The 20,314-nt window shown below is 37.0% G+C and overlaps 1 protein-coding gene across 1 annotated transcript in view; it reads left to right on the top strand.

The window, feature by feature from the left end:
- The window catches only part of LOC139467891 (extracellular matrix organizing protein FRAS1-like), a 127,682-nt gene that overhangs the window by 32,457 nt on the left and 74,911 nt on the right, over window positions 1–20,314 (top strand). Inside the window, exons 4-7 of the mRNA XM_071249435.1 lie at window positions 3,925–4,032; window positions 6,794–6,883; window positions 7,436–7,595; window positions 16,180–16,316. Coding sequence (XP_071105536.1) covers window positions 3,925–4,032; window positions 6,794–6,883; window positions 7,436–7,595; window positions 16,180–16,316 — 495 coding nt within the window. The remainder of the gene's footprint in view (window positions 1–3,924; window positions 4,033–6,793; window positions 6,884–7,435; window positions 7,596–16,179; window positions 16,317–20,314) is intronic.

The following is a 20,314-nucleotide window of genomic DNA, read 5'->3' as shown; positions in this document are numbered from 1 at the left end:
GTACGAGGATTTGTAGAATGGGTAATGTGGAACCACACTTTATTGTGTCATGTTTCAGTTCAATATCCTCAGTCATATATGGGTAACCCTAATCCCTTTGTCAGATAACAGACGGGCTGCCAGCATTCTGCTCTGTACAAATGTGCATAGCTGTGTGGCACATCCGTTCTGCTACCTGCAGATGGTGGTGCGAATGTACACAATGCAATGTGGCAAGGAAATAGCGAGCGAAAAAAGAGAGATAACAGTGCAGGATGTTTAAAAAATTGTCAGATATCACAAAAATTAAGGAATTCACAACTTTGGAAATCCAGGCTAGTTGATAAGTGGGATGTTGCCAGGAGTTGTTAATACAATAACATAAGATGCAGAGCCATTAACCTGCTTTCTTTGACTTAAGTTTCAGAACTAGTGCCTCCTGTGATAAATAGTTCTCAAAAGAAGTTAAAGAATGACATGACAGATTAACTATAGTCATCTGAAAGAATCTAGTGTTCTTTAACTTCTTCTGAGTAGTATGTATTTAGTGTAAGATTTGAACACATTTCTAACAACATTATAGAAATTCTTCTACTTGCATGAAAATTATGAAAAATCACAGCAAATGGAGTTTTTTAACACATGTTTAAGGTTTGCCAAGATGCAAGAAACCAGCATGCAGTTTGTGTTGAAAATATGCAATATAATTTCCCAGTTGTCATCAAGTAATTCTTAAAATATTCTCATGTTGTCAGTCCTTTTTGAATAACATACACAATATTATGATTTAGCCTGTCATAAATAACTTTTTCAATGTGTAATGCATTTTCCTATTTTGACTTGTACCATATGTTCCCATGTTTTTCAAGTGAACAATTCATTTGTCTTTGCATGTGTTTGTGATGGTGCCTCCAGTGGAAGAGAGTATGCTCACCTTTTAACGAGCACCTGGCATCATCACTATTTGATAGTGATTCATAAACATATGCTCATGAATAGTCGTAATCGTACTATGGCATGTTTTTTGGCTCTTATTTTACCTAATCATGACAATACATCTTTTGAATCAAACAGTGTCAAACAGGATTTCAAGACAAATGGAGGACATAATAAATCTGTCAGTGTTTAAAGATGAAAATGATGACCCCAACAATACATCAATGACCCCCTTTAAGACAGACAAAGGGTCATGATGACCCCAAGATTTGGGAGGCTGGGGCAAATCCTGGTTTATTCTGGGATCCTACCTTCTTTATCCTGTGAAGCTGGGATGGTTTGTTATTGGACGTGATACTTACCCCATATTGTTTATGTCGCACATTTTCTCTGCTTACCAGAGCAAATCTAGCTGATTTGGAAAGCCAAATGGGACTATAAGTGCTCTTTTTACAGTAAGGGATAATACAGCATGAACATTGTCATGTTGAGACTCCACAATAGCATTCCTATCATTTGCCTATGAATTCTTCTGAGTTTGTGTTAAACACCTTTAGCATGTGTGAAATGATGTTCAGACATTACCAATGAGCCATCAAGCTCGCCACTATGTTTGCACAGCCCATCCAAGAGGTACTATTAGTAGCAAGGCTCGTGGACCTCACAGCCTCCCTAGACAAGATGCAACACAAATCTGTTTTCTTCTGCAGTAACAGAGGATGACTTACAGGAATACATGCCTCTCTGCCTCAGTGAAGGCTAAGTTTATTAACATAAGGAAGTACTATCCAAGGTAATATTTGGAGTTCGGAAGGACTGACTGTAACTATTGGGTCAGGTTGCTTTGTTTAACTAACTACTGGGGCACTGGGTGAGGATAGAGTTTCAGTTCCTGTCTAGGGAGGGTATAGTCAAAACAGTATGACTGCCTTAGAGAGAGAGCCAGAAACACAGAAGTAGTTTTATCTGTTTAGTATTTAGATCTATGCATAAAGAATTTAGAGTGAGAAAAAGTATTTTTGCAAAAGATTGTATGACAAGCATTCTCTATATCTCCAGGGCTAGCATTTCGGTGGGCCTACAGTAATACCTGGATCCATTTCAGTGGTTCTTGCGATCACAAAGTACCCGCCCTTGATATTGGTTGCTCTCACATTACGACTCTTGCTATAAAGTTGTTTAGATGGATTAAAACATTCAAAGCTTTATGTAATGCTTTCAAAATGTTTTATGGTAGACATGTGGAGAACATTTCCAAATTTGACACATCAGTGACAACAATGATGTCTGATGCAATTCCCTGATTTGACCATATGTTTCAGCTGAACAATTGACTTGCCTTTGCATGTGTGTGTGATGGGTGCCACTGGTGGGTCAGGATATGGTCACCTTTTTGCGAACACCTGGTATCATCATTATTTGATAGCGATCAATAAACACATGCTTATTATATGGTCAGAATCATACAATGGACACTCCTTTAAGCTTTATTACCTTCCTACTAAACGTGGAACATGTTCTGGTACCAATCTGTTTTATCAGTTAATTGGAGTTCCACCCACACAACTGCACCATGAACATTCCATTGTTGCGAACTCTTTAGAAGTTCACATCAAAACACTGTTAATGACTGGAACTATGGTTTACGATCTTTATAACATAGATTAATGTCTGGAACTATGGTATACAATCTTTATAACATAGATTAATGTCTGAAGCTATGGTATACGATCTTTATAACATAGATTCAGTAACGTGTGTACATGAAAGATGTTCAAGACTTGATTCTTTATGTGTAAACATCCAACAGTACTGTGTTAATTTATTAGAGAGATGCAGGTGCGTAGTTACTGGCATACTTTCAGCTTCCTTTGAAGGAGTCCATGTGGAATATCTAGTACAGTGCTGATAAGGGAAAGGCCTGATGAAGGAATAGGTGCAGTGCAACCTCTCACATGGCCTACTCTCACAACACATGAGTAGCACTACAATTATTGTTTCTCCCATGGTGACTGTAAGGTAGGTGCAGTGCAACCACTCACCTGGTCTTCTCTAAAAACACATGAGTAGCACTACAATTATTGTTTCTCCCATGGGGACTGCAGGGTAGCCTTGTGGTTAAAGTACTGACTTGTCATTCAGAAGGTATGGGTTTAATTCCTAACATGGGTATGATGTTGCCTGCCATGATACTTGAACAATGCGATGTTTTGCAGTACTGTGCTGTGTTCTATGTATGTGTAGCTGTTCCTGTATCTGAGAGAGTTATAACTGAAATTTAGAATGAATTCATTCTGAAGGTTTTATGATTTTAAAATGGAAAACCTTTTGTTGGTGAATGTTCTTCTTAGATTCTGTGCCAACAGGTCCTTCTGATTGTCTTTTATTTATCAAACAGTGATCAATAAGGGATGTTTATAATTGAAAATGAACAATGTGTTCATTGCAGAACAAACTATATCTTCAGTAAAAAAACATGATATTTAACTGTCATTATGAATAATCTAAATACCCAAACATAGGTAGGAGCTTTGTTTCTTAAAGGTGGTAAGAAAACTAAGAGAATTCAGCACAATTCTTTAATATATCAGATAGAACAGTATGATATATACGGAGTAAGAAAATCAACTTGAACTTTATCCATGTTTTAAATTGTTTTGCAATTGTATCAGATACATTGACATATGAAAAACAGATCCTATTTTGACAGCAGGATGAGTCTCAGGTCAACAATATCCTGTTTTAGTTAATGAAATATGATTTTCTAAATGAGCAAATATTAAGCACTTTCTACGCATGCTAGAGTGAGTGAGTGAGTTGGGTTTAATGCTGCTTTGAACGGTAAATGAGCAAACTTGAATTTGAACTCATGGTCACAGGTACTCCTAAGGGATTCAACTTTGTTAAGCAAAATGTGGCACCTTAGATGGCTAAGCCCCCTATGTGTACAATAATTATTCATCTTTTTATTTAATTTTTCACCCTAGATTATATTTGATGTATTTTCAGAACAACTCCGTGTGGCAGCCCGACTCCTGCACGGTGTGTACTTGCCAGGACCCTGTGGCTGTGTGTGAGGGAATCAAGTGTATGGATCCCAAGTGTAATAGCCGCAGGGTAAGGATCACTCTTCACCACCCAAAACACCACAATGTTATGAATAAGCTCAATAAAACATAATTCCAAAATTGAACCTTCAAGTCCCTAATTTTCAGCCTATTGCTGCTAGAGCAAGGAATGGGGATGACTGTTTTATTAAATATATGCTCAGAGGTCTATCAGACTGACTAACCACAATGGGTTAATGGATGCAGCATGGCAGGTATTGAAGCACACAATAGACAAATGTGTTTGTGACGGATGCCACCGGTGGGGCAGGATACACTCACCTTTTCGCAAACACCTGGTATCATCGCCATTTGATAATGATTCCTAAACACATGCTCATGATATGGTTGGAGTCATACAATCAACTCTGCTTTTGGCAGAGATTTCTTATGACTATCGATAGGGTTTTGTTGCTTTTATTTAGACACTGATCTCACCAATGATATCTTTCAATAAAAGGAATTGCATGTGGTCCTTTTTGCTTTTGTTTGTTTTGGGTTACTACTGAGCATGCTGAGTAAAGAAAATTTGGCACATATCCATTTGTTTTGACATAACTGTAACAAAATCATTTCTGCTGAGTAAGCAAATATAAGAGTGAGTTATTGTATATGGGGGAGGAAGTGTCGCCTTTGCGTGTAGAACAATTCCCACAGTTCACCCACGGAACAGTGTCATGACAATACCATCTAAAATGTATTCATACACTGTGTCCTTTTAACACCTCTCTGCCACCCCAACAATGCTGGAATCCCACACCTATATTTATGACCTATCCAAACACACCGACCCCTATCATTCTCAGACAGTAGTGTCTATACGTCTGTGATACCTTTCTTGTTTGCTGGACTGACTATTGTGCCAACGTGAATGGTCAATATCAACCTTGTATTGACATTCCCCATAATGCAAGTTTATCATATAATAGTCTACTGTCAGTGTTGGTACACTTCAATGGTACTCTTTAGTGTTGTAGAAAGTGTTGTACCATAGACTGTTAATGTTATACAATCTCAGATTCTGCATTAATTGTCTTTAACTGGGACTTGTGGGATGCTGTTCATGGAGTCACATATGTTCAGATAGTCTGTCATACAGACCCTGATACTAATATATCCAATACAGCCCATGCAAGTCTATAATGTTTGGCAAGTCTAGATTACTGCAGGGGCGGTCGGGTAGCCTAGTGGTTAAAGAGTTCGCTCGTCACGCCGAAGACCCGGGTTCGATTCCCGACATGGGTACATTGTGTGAAGCCCATTTCTGGTGTCCCCCGCCGTGATATTGCTGGAATATTGCTAAAAGCGGCGTAAAACAATACTCACTCACTCACTAGATTACTGCAGTATCAGGGAAATGAAGAGAGCTCTAGGCTCCTTCTTATTATTTTTTATTAAGATAATTAAACAACTGTTTTTTTTCTGTAAGATATGTTCATTTCAGAGACTAGATGTTAGTCTAATGTTCAGAATAAGTCATCTGTTATTCTGATAGAACCTACAAAAAGATGAAATGAATAAAATTTAAGTCTCACAGTGGCTCAAAATAGCATAAACCATTCTTGGAATGATTTTCTTTTGAAATGTGCTGCCAAAGGGCTAATAGAAAGTACTGTTGAAACATTGGTTTGTTTTCTGTATGTTCATTACCATAGTTGTACATGGAAACACAGTCACATGTGACGCTTTGATTCCTTAGAGTTTTGTGTGTATTGCATTTACTGAGATTTAGGATGAGTGAGAGTAAAGAGAAGTCACCAGTTATCACTATTTAAACACTGGCTGTACATGGATGAAATGGATGTTGAAGGAAGTAAAGAAACCAGTGGATGATAACATGAGCTGCAAACAATAATCCAAGCCAGATACACTATGCAAATTCGCGTGTAAGACCCCTTTAGTCTCTCTGCAGACAGCCTGGCGAGCTCCGCCTGCTCCATCAGGGGACGACATTACATTCAATCTTAACAGGTGGTCACCTTGTGGCTACGTGATTGTTATGTAAAGAAAATTAAGGGCCACCCGATTCTTTCATATTTCTATAGTTCATGGCATGACAAATTAACTATAGTGATAGGAAAGTATCGGGTGGTTGTGAACTTTATATTGTGAATTGTATATAACATGATAGAGAGGTCTTAAGTCACTAGTTTAAAGTCTGCATATAGTCTGCTTCATATTAGCCTATGTTTTACCATTGACAGACATGACAGATACATTTTCAAAATGTTCTTAAGAATGAAGTTTAAAAATACATATGATAAAAGCGACAAAACCTGTCACTGTTAAAAGCAGAGTATATTGTCCAATTCCTACTACCGGTATATCATAAGCATGTGTTTATGAATCACTATCAAATAGTGATGATACCAGGTGTTCATGAATAGGTGAGAAAGAAGTCTTATAATAATAGAGAATTGATGGAAATGTTTCTCCTGGTATTACATTTCATTTGGACTACCTAGTAGTAGGCTTACATAGAAATCCAGTGACAGAAGCAAGTGAAAATAATGCTGAAATTGCAGTTTCAGTCTTATCCAATGATCAAGGAATATCTGCATCTTACTTAATAATTCTCAAAACAAGTTTAGATGATAAAACCAGGTCTAGCAAGCTATATGTGAAATCAGCATTCGAAATTTTAAAAAAAGATCGCAGAGAAATTTTATGTGTATAAAACAATTAATAATTTAATGTTTCCGGTACATGTTATTCATATTTAGGCTAGTAGTCTGTGAGAGCAGGGTCTGATAGAGTATTTGGCGTTGCAGGGTGAACAGCTACAGTTTCCAGCAGGTGCTTGTTGTCCTGTGTGTGTGGGACGGATGGCACCATGTCAGATGAATGGACAGTCAGTACCGGTGAGTACAGCAGTCTCTTACCCAATGCAGTTGTAGAGAGAAAAAAGAAACAATTTGTTTTACAATCTGATTTCTTGATTGTTGAGGTATGGATGTTGCAACAGAAGCAGCTTCATGACCTCTAGGAGAATGATAAATACAGCTGTAGAATTGTCTCCCTTTTCTACAAGAAATCAAGAGATGAAAGAAATCACTCGGTATTCGATAACATTATTGAGTAGTCAACCCATCCCATTCATCTTTGCTTGTTCCATAAGTTCTCCATGGACATATTGATCTTTGGAATTAATAGAGTCATCATGGGAATGGTTGTAAAAAGCAATATATGATTTCCTCCAGTTGGGTGAATTTTCTTCGTACATTTGTCTGCTAAATAAGCCCATCAGTTTTCAAAATTAAGAGTGAAGGGTCCTTGTCATAGCTATGATGGCCTAAATGTTAGCAGTCACAGTTTTAAGTGGTCCCTAGATTCAAATGAAACCGAAGAAAACCTGAAGTATCCGAGGACCCCTATGTTTCTAACATTGTTAATGGTTAGTCCTGTTTGTGCAGCACAACACTGACTGGTCCCAGTCCCAGTGTGAGACCTGCTACTGCAGCGACGGCGATGTCACCTGCACCAACAAGACATGCCCTCCAACACGATGTCGGCCTGGAGAGGTCAGCCAGAAACTGCCAGGACAGTGCTGCCCCAAGTGTATACCCGCTGGACGTGAGTAACATTCCTCAGTATAACATAGAAGGGGCTGAAACCTGTGTCAGAGTCATGTCAGGATGAGATTGATAGTATGATATAGAGAATATCACCTGAGTGTGTATTTATATCCAATATATCAACATGAGTTGACGAGGTAAAGCTATGTTCGATATTTAGAGACATGGGTGAGATTTTTTCCCCTTCCAAAATGTTTTATTCCAACCTGTTCAGTTTGTAAAAAGTAATAACCAGTGTCTTGTGTAAAAAGTACAACTAACCAGCATCAGTGGCAGAAAAATTAGTGATGTCATTTGATTGTGATGTCATGGTAACCAAAGATGTCACAATGGTCTGATATCTCTTGTGGAAGCCAGTTTTGGATGATAAATTTACAAACTAATGTGTGGTCATGTTTATGACCAGTCAGATTTGACATACAGTGTTGATAACCTGAGAACATTGTTAATGTTTGACTCAGCCTCATATAAGTGTATGTCCCTCATTCATACAAAGTGTTTTGTTTTAATACAAAACAATACAATGTTGTGACATCACAATAACCTGGTGCTAGAAGTAGACAATGGGTGTTTCTTCGACTAATGTTGTAAACTTTCTATGAATCTACTAGTGATTTTAGTTAGCTTGCCCATAAGTTAGGTTTGTTACATTACAATGGTTTGAATATTTCTATAAATGTCAAATGTCAGCAATAATATCTGTCATGTAAACCAATTACTGAAAAAGTACATTATCAAAAGATTGTTACTCATGGGTTGAGAGGGTTATAGGATATGAGTCAAAATATGAAGTAGCTAATTCCATCAGGTACCTCAAACATAAGCCTATTCACACAAAATAATTGTGAATGAATACATTGACATATTGATAGCCTCCTTTTTTTCAATTTATATTGTTCCCAGAGTTGTAGAGGAATACTGTATTCCTTCAAAAACATTTTTCGGATGGCATAGAATGACACAATACACTCTTTAAAAATGTCAAGGTTTGGAAACAAACATTTTCTTATTCCAAACCGAAAAGGTTGCAACACACAATCAGACTCAAACATAGCATGTAGCAACAGAAAGCTAAGAATCAAATGCTGAGAATAAAAGTGACCATATTTTGTTAAAGTTATTTTTGTAATCCTTTTTATAGCAATAAGATTCTAAACATGTTTTTAAGTAGTTTTAAAAGTATATCTATTTTCGGTTTAGTTCCTTTCATTATTGATAGCCTACTTGACGATGCATATAACAATGGCTCTAAATTAACATAAGAGGTACCTAATCTACAGTTAGACTACCTCAAGTTTATCTATCTCCTAAAAGTATCACGCAATGTGTTGTAATAGTGCTTCAATGGTAGCCATGTTGTTTATGGTAGCATTCAAACACATAACATATGGTGTTTGGATTACAAGGCACTGTGAGTTTATCATGTCATCGGAGGAAGTGTTAAACACAATGTCTGCAAGTCTGTGGTATTTTGTACAGTGAAAGGATTGGGTGTTACATATTACACATTACTGATTCCTTGTTGGTCCAAGGAATTCTTCCACAAATGTCTTCAAGATGGTTTCCTAGAACAGTTAAAGATAGATGCATAGCAACTGTTTCACTGCTTAAAAAGGTCATTACAATGGCTTGGTCTTACATTACCTTGCAAGTTGTAATATCCTTGCCAATTAACTAAGGAAAACACAACCTTGTATTGGATTTGCAAGGATATGCTCTGAATGTTTTGATGCAGCCATTTCTGCTAATTTGAGTTAAGACCTTAGGTGTAAACATGTTCATGTTGTGTTTCTGATGCATAGATTCAAGGGTCAGTTTCAGTCAGAAGTCTTAGTTTAAATGTTAATGGAAAAGAAAGTCTGCGTGCTAAAATACCAAAAACATTAATTCCATGTGTCTTATAGTATGCTTTATTAAATACTGCTGTGTCCTTTAGGCAAGCCAGAAACATATGATCGTGGTTTTGAATTCCACATTTGTCATGATTATGTTTCTAGGTTTGTTAGCACCATGCCCATGCCTGTGAGTTTCACCAAAGTGACTTGCATCTCTTCATTCTTTCCACCCAAGCTGACATGCTGTGATATGACTGAAATGCTCTTCACAGTAGTCTTTAACCAAATTCACTCATTTGTCCTTGAATCATGCTGTAATAGATAGGAGGATCTAGTCATGACATTTTCTTGGAATAAAGTGTTCTTTGTTCATAAAGAATTGTATACCTGACCCTAAATAACTCTTTCTTTTGAAAAGCTTCCTGACGCAAGATTGGTTGGTTGGTTGGTTGTTTTACGCTGCACTCAGCAATATTCCAGCTATATGACAGCGGTCTGTAAATAATCGAGTCTGGACCAGACAATCCAGTCATTGATATCATGAGCAGCATCCATGCAATTGGGAAAGATGACATGCATCAACCAAGTCTAGTCACCTGTTTTGACAAGCATAGTCGCCTTTTACGTCAAGCATGGGTTGCTGAAGACCTATTCTACCCCGGATCTTCACGGGTTTCATGGCAGACATTTTGTGTTCCTTTGGAATATATGAAAAATTTGGTCAGTAGGTCAGATTAAGGGCAAAATGCTTTCAATTGGACTGTTTTGGGTGCTATGAGATTTGAGTAGAAGGTGGACACATAAAAAGTCTTCTCTCACTGGTTCTTGTTATAGCTATGGCAGCCATATTGAGGCAGATGTTTATGGCCATTGCTTTGTCATTTTTTAGTTTATTTTTACCATTGCACTTTGACCATGCTCCTGAATTCTTTCAAAATGCATTTCCATGCACTAAATATTATCTTCTCACAAACCACTGGGCTATTGAAACCTAAACTGAACATGTTTGTTCCCGACAATTATGTTCAAAGGGTTTGAATCCTGAATCTGATTTTTAGTATGGCCACCTCGGCAAATTTGGTATTTGATAATTAGTTGTGTGTTTCAAGAGATATGTTCCAGTTTTGGTGATATTTTAAATGTAAACCTTGTTTTGAAAATGCTCTTCTATTCTCTAAAAATGCATATTTGGCTCTGTACACTCCTGAAATTGCCATAGTGAGAGAACTCAGATTTAGCATGTATATTTCACCTGGTGAGGACTTCATATTTGGTCATATTTTAATGTTAGTTATTATTCCTCAATATTTAGAAAGGAAATATTTGAGTATCAATGCTGACAGCAATTCCTTTTTAAACTGTTGTCCAGGTGAGCTACAGTGCTGTCGCACAAACCTTTTTTTTAGTCTGAGATCCATAAACCAAGTTATAAAAAGGGAAGGCCTTATTTGTTTTGGGACAATATGGTTTCATTTATTCCGAACCTATTACAGCAAGGCAATATGAGTCATATTCCATGTACTGCTGTTCTGTTAGCACACTGTACAGCACTATGACGTACACTGATATACACCCCCTATATTCCACATACCATTTAACTTCACCACACCTTCTGATCTCTGTGAAAACCATGGTAGCCCGGGAAAACAATTAACTGCAGTGCATCCAAACCATTTAACATCACACAATACCCTGACTGGGAAGAGCCTCACCTTCTGACCCTGTATTAATCATCTTCAACTCTGGCTGTGATGTATACCACTATGAAGGCCTATCTCTGCCATCTATTACAGGCCCTTGTAATGCATTCAGGGGGACAGATTACCCCTTGCCAGGCACCTACAGGAGCCAGGATGGGAAGCTCTATAAATTGTTGGTTACAATCTACAGGACAGGGGGAAAAGTATTTATATCCATGATTTATTAAGACAGAACATATGAATTTTCAAATATTAAACGACTGCTCAAAATAACCCCTGTTTGATCAATGTCTTAAACAGCATGGGGATTGTTATACTGAATTTATCATGAAGGATTATAGAATAAGGTGTAATATGAACTGGTGAATATAGCTCAGTTTTTGTTACAAGTTTGTCATGGCTGTCATGTGACTTCATTTTCCCTGATGAGGGCTCGTTCATATTCATTCCAAGTGTTTATCATTAACCTGAAACTATAGTATTACTATTACAATACACCGTTTTCACTGTCTTGTTCAGGTGTCAAATTGTATTAGCACCATTTGTACTGGAATGAAAGTAATGTTTTTAATGCTTCCAATATTCCTTAATTATTGCAAGTAAAGATTTTATACATGCATGTTCATCATGCACTTGTGGAGTGAGTGAGTATTGATTTACACTGTTTTTAGCAATATTCCAGCAATATCACAGCGGGGTATATCTGAAATGGGCTTCTAACTCGGACTTTCGGCATGACGAGTGAACACTTTAACCACAAGGCTACCCCTTTGTCCCTTCATCTTGAGAATTCTTTTTAGGATAATATGGAAAATCATAAGTTAAAATTCACTTAGAATTATGTATCTTAAATGCTTAATTGAATTGGTTTTGGAATCATGTGCTTGAGATAAGTATATAATTTTGATAAAAATGAATGCTAGCCAGATGTTCATGATAGAATAAATAACAGTCTTTAGCTTCAAGCTGGTTGTTAAGAACATATAAATAAGATAATTTGATCTCAGTGGTTGAAAGTTATATCTTATTTACGATTACAACATGGAGGGTTTAGATAATGAGGGATGCCAGTGAGCATAGTATTTAGACATGTTGATCAGCTTACAGGGGTGTGACCCATGTAACTGTGCCCTATGGTCCAGTAATTAAAGCTCACATGCTCTCATGTTGGGACACAGTCTGCAGTCATTACAGCCGACACTGAACAGACCAACACACCTCTAAAACACACCCACCTTGATTAATGAAAAACAGAATATGCTGATAAAAATGTTCTATTGAGTCTGTAAATGTGAACAATGAACAAAAAAGGATGAAATGACATTCTTAGAGTATCATATCTTATCCCACATGAAGTCTTGTGTGTTGGGAGTCTCCTGGGCAGTGCCTCTTGTTGATAGGATGGTACGCTATATTATCACGGTAGTATTATTGCACGCTTACAGACCTATTAATATGTCATACGGAAAATGTTTCTAGTTCTTTGTTCAAATTTTATGACACATCAATTAGGATTGATCGATGCTGATTTTCGTTAACGAGTTTGGTAAACAAACTACTTGGCATTAGCGACTCAAGGATGGGCAACTCTGTATTATCACGGTATGGCTATTTTGTGGTGTGATACGTGTGGATTATGTTGTTTACATCACTTCCTGTTTTGAATTATGCATATTCAGTATGCATATGACCAAGGCAGGGTCAAGGGACTTCGTCTAAACAAATTGGTTCTTTTCTAATCAATTTTGAATGGAGGTAGGGGTAATTCCACTTCAAAAACATTCCAGAAACCATCATAAAAAAGTTAGTGTGTGTACTTGCGAGTAGGCGTGACATACCACAAGTCCTGTATTCCATCAAGCAATGAAATATCGTGCTTAGCTTTGCATGAGTAAAACAAAACCAGTGGACAGGGGTTGTGGATTACAACATTTGCCGGTACCGCTATATTATAGAGCCCACGATAATATAGAGTCATACTATATATTCTGCCACAGCCAAGGTTAATAAAGAAACATGTTCTGTCTGTTTGTCTTTCCATCTGTCACACATTGTTTCAGAGCAAAAATGTAAAAAAATGTGAAAAGTAACAATTGAAGTGTGGAAGTTTAAACTTTTACTGTTATATTTGTCATTTTGCAACATACTGACAGGCTTAAAAAAATTTAAAAGAATTGGTTCTCAGGCAATTTGTTTTGAAAATATAGTGCGGGCAGGCAGTGCTATTTTTGTTGTTGTTGTTCAAACTAGTGTTTTACCAATAAACAGTTGTGTAATCAATAAGCAATTGTGTACAATCAACTTGGGAAAGGGCCTCCCTACATAAATGTATTCCTTGGTGAGTAAAATACTGGAATACAGTATTTGACTACCGTTGTACTTGGAATATTTGAGGATTTTAAAATTTATTTGATTTAAATTGGAAATAAAAACGAAACATGCTTTTTGATCATGCAGGTGGTGCCTGAGAACCAAGACTATATTTTTTTAGCCTAAGAGAGGCCTCATATCCATTGAACTAAAAATAATGCTTCCAATATGACACTCATAAAAAAATGGACTTGACATGTAAACCTATGTGGCTGGGAATCAAACCTAGTTCTTGTGCATGATGGTTGTGTACTAGCCACATACCTGGCACCCACCAGACAGGTAATCAAGAACCCAAACCACTTGAAGGCCCAAATTTGAGTGCTGACATATTTATTACCAATATTTAAACAAGATTACATTATAATGGTTTCGCACGTCTTTGCTACATACTTTAGTGTACCAGTAAGCAGGTGTGTATAACCTTCATGATCACTTGACCACAAGTGATGTAGTAGCAGTAGTAGTTAATGTACAGGTTTGGCTGCACCATCATTCATTGTTAGTCCTGGATACCAGAGGCCATAGAAACAACTGTTTGCTTTGAATAAATCAGTCTTGTTTCATGGGCATGTCTTAGAAGTTGACGGATGACAAAGTAGACACCATTTTGATATCTGATGTCATTTCAGAAGGGATATGTTTCATGTCTCAATGAGGTAAGTGGTCAATAACTTGAATACAGCACCTGGCCAGTGTCGAGACCTCCTTTGAATCAGTTTATGGTTCTTCACAGGTTTCATTGGTGAACCAATGTACAAAGAGTGATTGTATATGTCTCTACCTATAAATGGCTTTTCGGGTCTATGCTTACTGCTCTTACAGTCCATTGAAGCATTACAGAAACATTCAGTGATACATTTATGATACATTCATAAGGTATGGATTAATCAATATTTTGGGGGACTTGGGTGCCCACTTAGAAACCCAAATCTCTTCAAACAATATGGAATTAACATACACCAAAAAAATACTATCTAGTGAGTGTGAGTGAGTTTGGTTTATCATCGCTTTGAGCAGTATTTCAGTTATATCAAGGCATGTCAGCTTGATGTCTGATAAAAGTCTGAAGTGATTCAGGTCTTAGTTACCACTCTAGCATGGGTTTTAGGTGCTGACAAACCTTGAAACATTATCATGGCAAATATGGGATTTGAACCTATGACTATAAGTTTCTTGCATGCCTAGCACAGGGCCTTGAACCACTGGGCCACCTGTACCTCCTGGTAGCTGTACTTACTACAGCTGTTGACCATCTGTAGTTATATCCATTATTTAAACATGTATCAAAACTATAGATAATGTAGTGCATTATTCAACTGTTACACGCCAACACTTGATGTATAAGTTCACTCAAACAGTTAATAAAAATATATCCCTGTCAGATATTTGGAAAATAACACTTTTGAATATTTACATGACTACTAACGCTGATCATAGGACCAGAATCAAACACTGAAGACAGTGATAGCAAGAAAGGTCCAAGCACCTGTACCAAACTATTTCATTAATAGAATATGGAAGTTGAAATCAGAAGTTAATCGTGTCTTCAGTTATAATACAGCTTCTAGAATGTGACTTAAAGGTTTCCAGTGAGCTACAGCTGATGCCAAAAACAGAGAAATCATAACCTCTCTCACTGAAGGGTATAACAAATATATCCTCCACTTGCATGTTAGATACAACCACTTGTCCCACTCTCCTAACACTTGGCCTATCGCTGGCCTCACAAGAGGTGTTGTGTGAGTACAAGTAGCGTGAGTGGCCATTGGACATACAGGTACTTCAAGCTGATAACAAGCCTTTCATCTCTATAGGGCAGCCAACTCACTAATTCAGTGAAACCCTACCCATTGGACAGTATTTCATGCCAGCTTACTGTAGAGCCTCCATGTTAGTTGAGTTGGTGTATATATAGACTGATATGAATCAAGTCACTATTGGCTGGAAGAAATTTCATCTTAATCTTGATTGGGTGGTAATTGCCTGATAGTGGCTTGTTGTATGTAGGTGAATTATTTGGGATATATTACTAATTCTCTTTATCTCAAGATTAGATATGGTGTAGTAATTTTGAAGGCTGAACTGAAACAGTTTGTTTATTGCTTTTGTCGGATATTGTCATAACAGTCATGTTACAATTGTTTAATTGTAAAATTATTTACGTGTTATTCAGCTCTCTACATGACAAGGAATTTTGTAGTTGGTCAGGGTTGTTGATTTAGGAGATGTGTTTTGCAATTTGAGAATGTAAAATTGATGCCTTCCTATTTTTAATTTGGGCCTGAGTGTCATGGATGTCAAAACAATTGTCGCCTAAGATATATGTAAACATTCCAATATCAAACAATGGATGATCAGCAGCCATTTTTTATGGATTGATATGTAGGTTATCAATGTATTCATAAACATGTTTTTTGTGTGAAAAGGCTTAATTCAATAGAGGAATAAATTTGAAAATTGAAATTTTATTAACCAATCAGAAGCATTCTTCAATGTCATGGTAGAATTTGCATTATTATAAAGTGTTTGAACTGAATAAGCTGTTAACATAATGATCTTTTATTGGATCTTGTTCAATGCATATCATCAGTACAGGTCACACAATACTTTAACCACAAAACCTTGGACAGAATGTTCCGACTGCAGCTTGAACTCTGCTTTTCTATTTTTGCAGGATCGTGTGTTGGATCGACTGGCACTCACTACCCTGATGGTTCAGAGTGGTCTCCCCTTGCTTGCACCAAGTGTGCGTGTAAGGACGGACAGACAACATGCTACCCTCGACAGTGTCCTCCTCTAGTCTGCCCTCAGGTAGGTTGGCCTCTATATTCCGAACAGAAACTTGTGTGTCTCCAGTTAAAAATGGAAAAAAATAACCATTAAGCAGGTGTTCAACAGAAAACATTTTATGACACAAGAACAGTGCTCTAACAAAAATAATCAGTTGTTTGGTCTTATAGCATGATTAGCTATATACATAATCATCATCATTATTCAGCATAGATGTAGATCATCAGCGAATCCAGCTTTAGTTACAGTGCAGCCAACTAGAAATCTTTAAATTACATATTAACATTATTGTCTCTTAATTGCATTGCATGCTATACAAGCATTGCCAAATGTCTAACAATTTCAATGATATCAACAGACATCAGTATATTATGTTTCTGTAAAGTGGGATGTACTTAGTATTTCTTGTGAACATTACAAGTTGTTTCAATGAATGGACAGGTGTTATTATGCAGACTGCTCTTGTAGATTTGTTTACAATCATTTGTGTGTGAAGATAACAACTGTTAATGTTTCTTTAAGCGTCACACATGCAGTTTGATGATATTTTTAAAATAGATGACATTTGTGTCGTTTATCAAAGTGCATGCTATTTGATTTAACACGTGTCCTTAACAACACAAACATGTTCTTATTTCTTCATCAAGGTAAACGTGAAGATGAAGTGTAGAAGTGATAATGCCTTTCTGCTACGACAAATCTTTCTTTATCAAACATGCACACATGCAGTGTTTATTTATGTCCATCCTGTACGATAGAATTATCTGATCAACATTGTTTTGAATCCATTATCATTTAATAACTAGAAGCCAACAACAACAAACAGTTCATGGAAACATGCTCTTCCAGGAAGTGATTTCATAAACATACAGAGCTTTGTCTATATGCAGCGTAAGAGATACTCAGGCCAAACACCACATGCACCGCTTGAAGTTGGTTGTCAGCAAGCTGTGCAAATACTGGCCAAAACATGGCTCTTGGCATCATTTTCAGTAGATTTTTATTGTTATTCTAAGGACTACTATTTGATGAGTTTAACTGACTGAACAAAATTTAGGTTAAATAGCAGAGAATGGATCACTCCATCATGTCCATATGCACATGATATATATGTAATGCCGGATATATGTGTATGGTAAAAAGAGAGTCACACTTCCTCTAGAAATTAAATGTTAGGGACAGAGCAATGCATATATATCTATTGCTTGATATGTGTATGGTAAAAAGAGAGTCATACCTTCTCTAGAAATTAAATGTTAGGGATCGAGCAATGCATGTATATCTATCGCTTGGTATGTATATGGTAAAAAGAGAGTCATACTTCCTCTAGAAATTAAATGCTAGGGGCAGAGCAATGCATGTATATCTATTGCTTGATATGTGTATGGTAAAAAGAGAGTCATACTTCCTCTAGAAATTAAATGCTAGGGGCAGAGCAATGCATGTATATCTATTGCTTGATATGTGTATGGTAAAAAGGAGTCCCATTTCCTCTAGAAATTAAATGTATGGGATAGAGCAATGCATGTATATCTATTGCTTGATATGTGTATGGTAAAAAGAGAGTCATACTTCCTCTAGAAATTGAAAGTTAGGGATAGAGCAATGCATGTATATCTATTGCTTGATATGTGTATGGTAAAAAGAGAGTCATACTTCCTCTAGAAATTGAAAGTTAGGGATAGAGCAATGCATGTATATCTATTGCTTGATATGTGTATGGTAAAAAGGAGTCCCACTTCCTCTAGAAATTAAATGTTAGGGATAGAGCAATGCATGTATATCTATTGCTTGATATGTGTATGGTAAAAAGAGAGCTCCTGGATATGTGTCCCTGGTAGGAGAGTAGTGAGCATTATGTCTATAGCTGGAGTGTGGAGGACTGGATATATATACTGCTCCCCTTTTGATAAGGTTATTTTTTATCTTTCCATTATACACAAAAACTGATTCTCATTATATGTCAGTGTATATTTAAATAGAATGACATCTGTTATCCCTGTCAAAAGTTGAGTAGTACATATTATGTCAGATCATTTATACAGTAAACTATGTTTAAAATGAACATGTTTATGACAGCCATTTGCTGTATATATGCTGTAAATATGCTTATAACAAACTATGATTATAACAAGCTAAACATAGTGGTTCCTCTGAGTTCATTATAACCGTAGTTTAGTGTATTTATTCTTTGTGAAAAAAGGCCTAAGGGACCTTAGGGATGGGTGTAGGGGGCTGGGATTTTTGTTTGAGACAGAGTATAATTTCAGTCAGCACTTCAAAAAAGAAAGGAAACTGGAGTCAAACAATTTTTTGGCCCCACATCACAATATTGTTAAGAATATCCAGCATGTCCATTGATGGAATTTGTCTTGAAACAGTTCATGACCTTTATTATTCTATTACAGTTGTTACCAATTTCTTATGTGGACATATAACCATGTTGTTCAGGTACACATGCATTATACCGGACACCAATCTGCCATGTTTGTTTGATGCTACTAATAAAGTCGCACTCGACAGCATCACTATTTGAAAAACATAGCGATAAAGCTCAAAATAAGCAGAAAAAATTACCCCGCTTGCATTTGTATGGTTTAATTTGATTAAACCTTGAAATTGAACATCATAGCAATGCCTAAACCATGGAAATTGGTCATCAACATTGAAAAAGTACTTGAAAATAGAAGTTCCATCATGGAGCGCGACAACCTCATCAGTGACATCCGTTAGAGCCACATTTCAGCGAACACATATTTTGTATCTACTTTGGTAATTAAACATTTCATATACTAACAAAAGCATTTAATTCAAGCCGTTGAGTTAGGGGCAAGCCCCCAAACCCTCTATTGTTTTAGCGAGGTGACAAAAATGGCATCTGAAAACCTAAGAAACCATTCCTAAGGAATAAGCTTGTGCACATCCCTTACCAAAATAGCGGAAGGTGTCCGGTATACTGCATTCTTGCCATTATTTATGTCACATGGATCACATTGATGTCAGTATACTAGTATCAGCTGCAACATGAAGGCATGGTATACTACTTGACAGAGTGAGTGAGTTATGTTTAACGCTGCTTTTAACAGTATTCCAGTCATATTGCGGCGTGTCAGCTTAATATCAGAGGAAAGCCCGAAGTGATGCAGGTCTTAGACGTTTACCACTTCGGTGAAACCCACGAGCAAGGGTATGGTGCTGACAAACCTAGAAACATAATCGGGGCGAACCGGGATTCGAACCCACAATCATAGGTTTCTGGCGTGCCCAAGGGACGCAACCCCGCACAGCGAATCGTGGCGCCTTAGACGACTAGGCCATCCGTGCCCCCACTACTCGGCAGAAATTAAAGAAAGCTCAATTCTTTCATATTACCTTTTTAGTAACACAAGCACCACTGGGTTTTGTCCAAAGTTGGGTTGGTGTCTCTAATGTGATCATAGGATGTTGTTTTGTAGGAACTATACTACTCACAAAAAGTTAAGGACCACCTTATTTTTGTGCTATGACATAAACTATCGCAATTTGAAAATATTGTGTGTTCTTTAATTTCTTTGGAGTAGTATATAAATACAAAGGACTTTATGCTGTATGGTAACATCTTTCAATGTTAAAAGGTCACGAACTTATTAAATCTGCAGTTTCATAAGTATGGTTCTGGTAAAACCTGTATTCTTAGATCTCTGTAATTAGGGAAAACATCTCACTAGACATTACCACACTTCGTTCTTCATTGTTCTTTGCAATTAATCATGTAGCTGTATTATATAAATCAATAGCCTGCGTCTGCCTTGTATGATAGACACATGTGACTGTATGAGAAAATAATATTGAATATAACACTGCTGGCCCCCTGGCCAACTTCTTGACCAATCTGTAAGTAATGTATACTGTAAATCTTGAAATTAATGTGTCTCCAAATTAATACGACTGCTGACCTCCAGCCAAAAATGCAACTCAATATCAATGCAACAACTCCCCCCCGATCCCATCCCCTGTGGAAGGATACATATCTTTATATA

The sequence above is a fragment of the Haliotis cracherodii genome, unplaced genomic scaffold (assembly GCF_022045235.1).
Source record: "Haliotis cracherodii isolate W230 unplaced genomic scaffold, xgHalCrac1.p SCAF_2, whole genome shotgun sequence".
Lineage (NCBI taxonomy): Eukaryota > Metazoa > Mollusca > Gastropoda > Lepetellida > Haliotidae > Haliotis > Haliotis cracherodii.
This window is presented reverse-complemented; position numbering and strand designations above follow the sequence as displayed.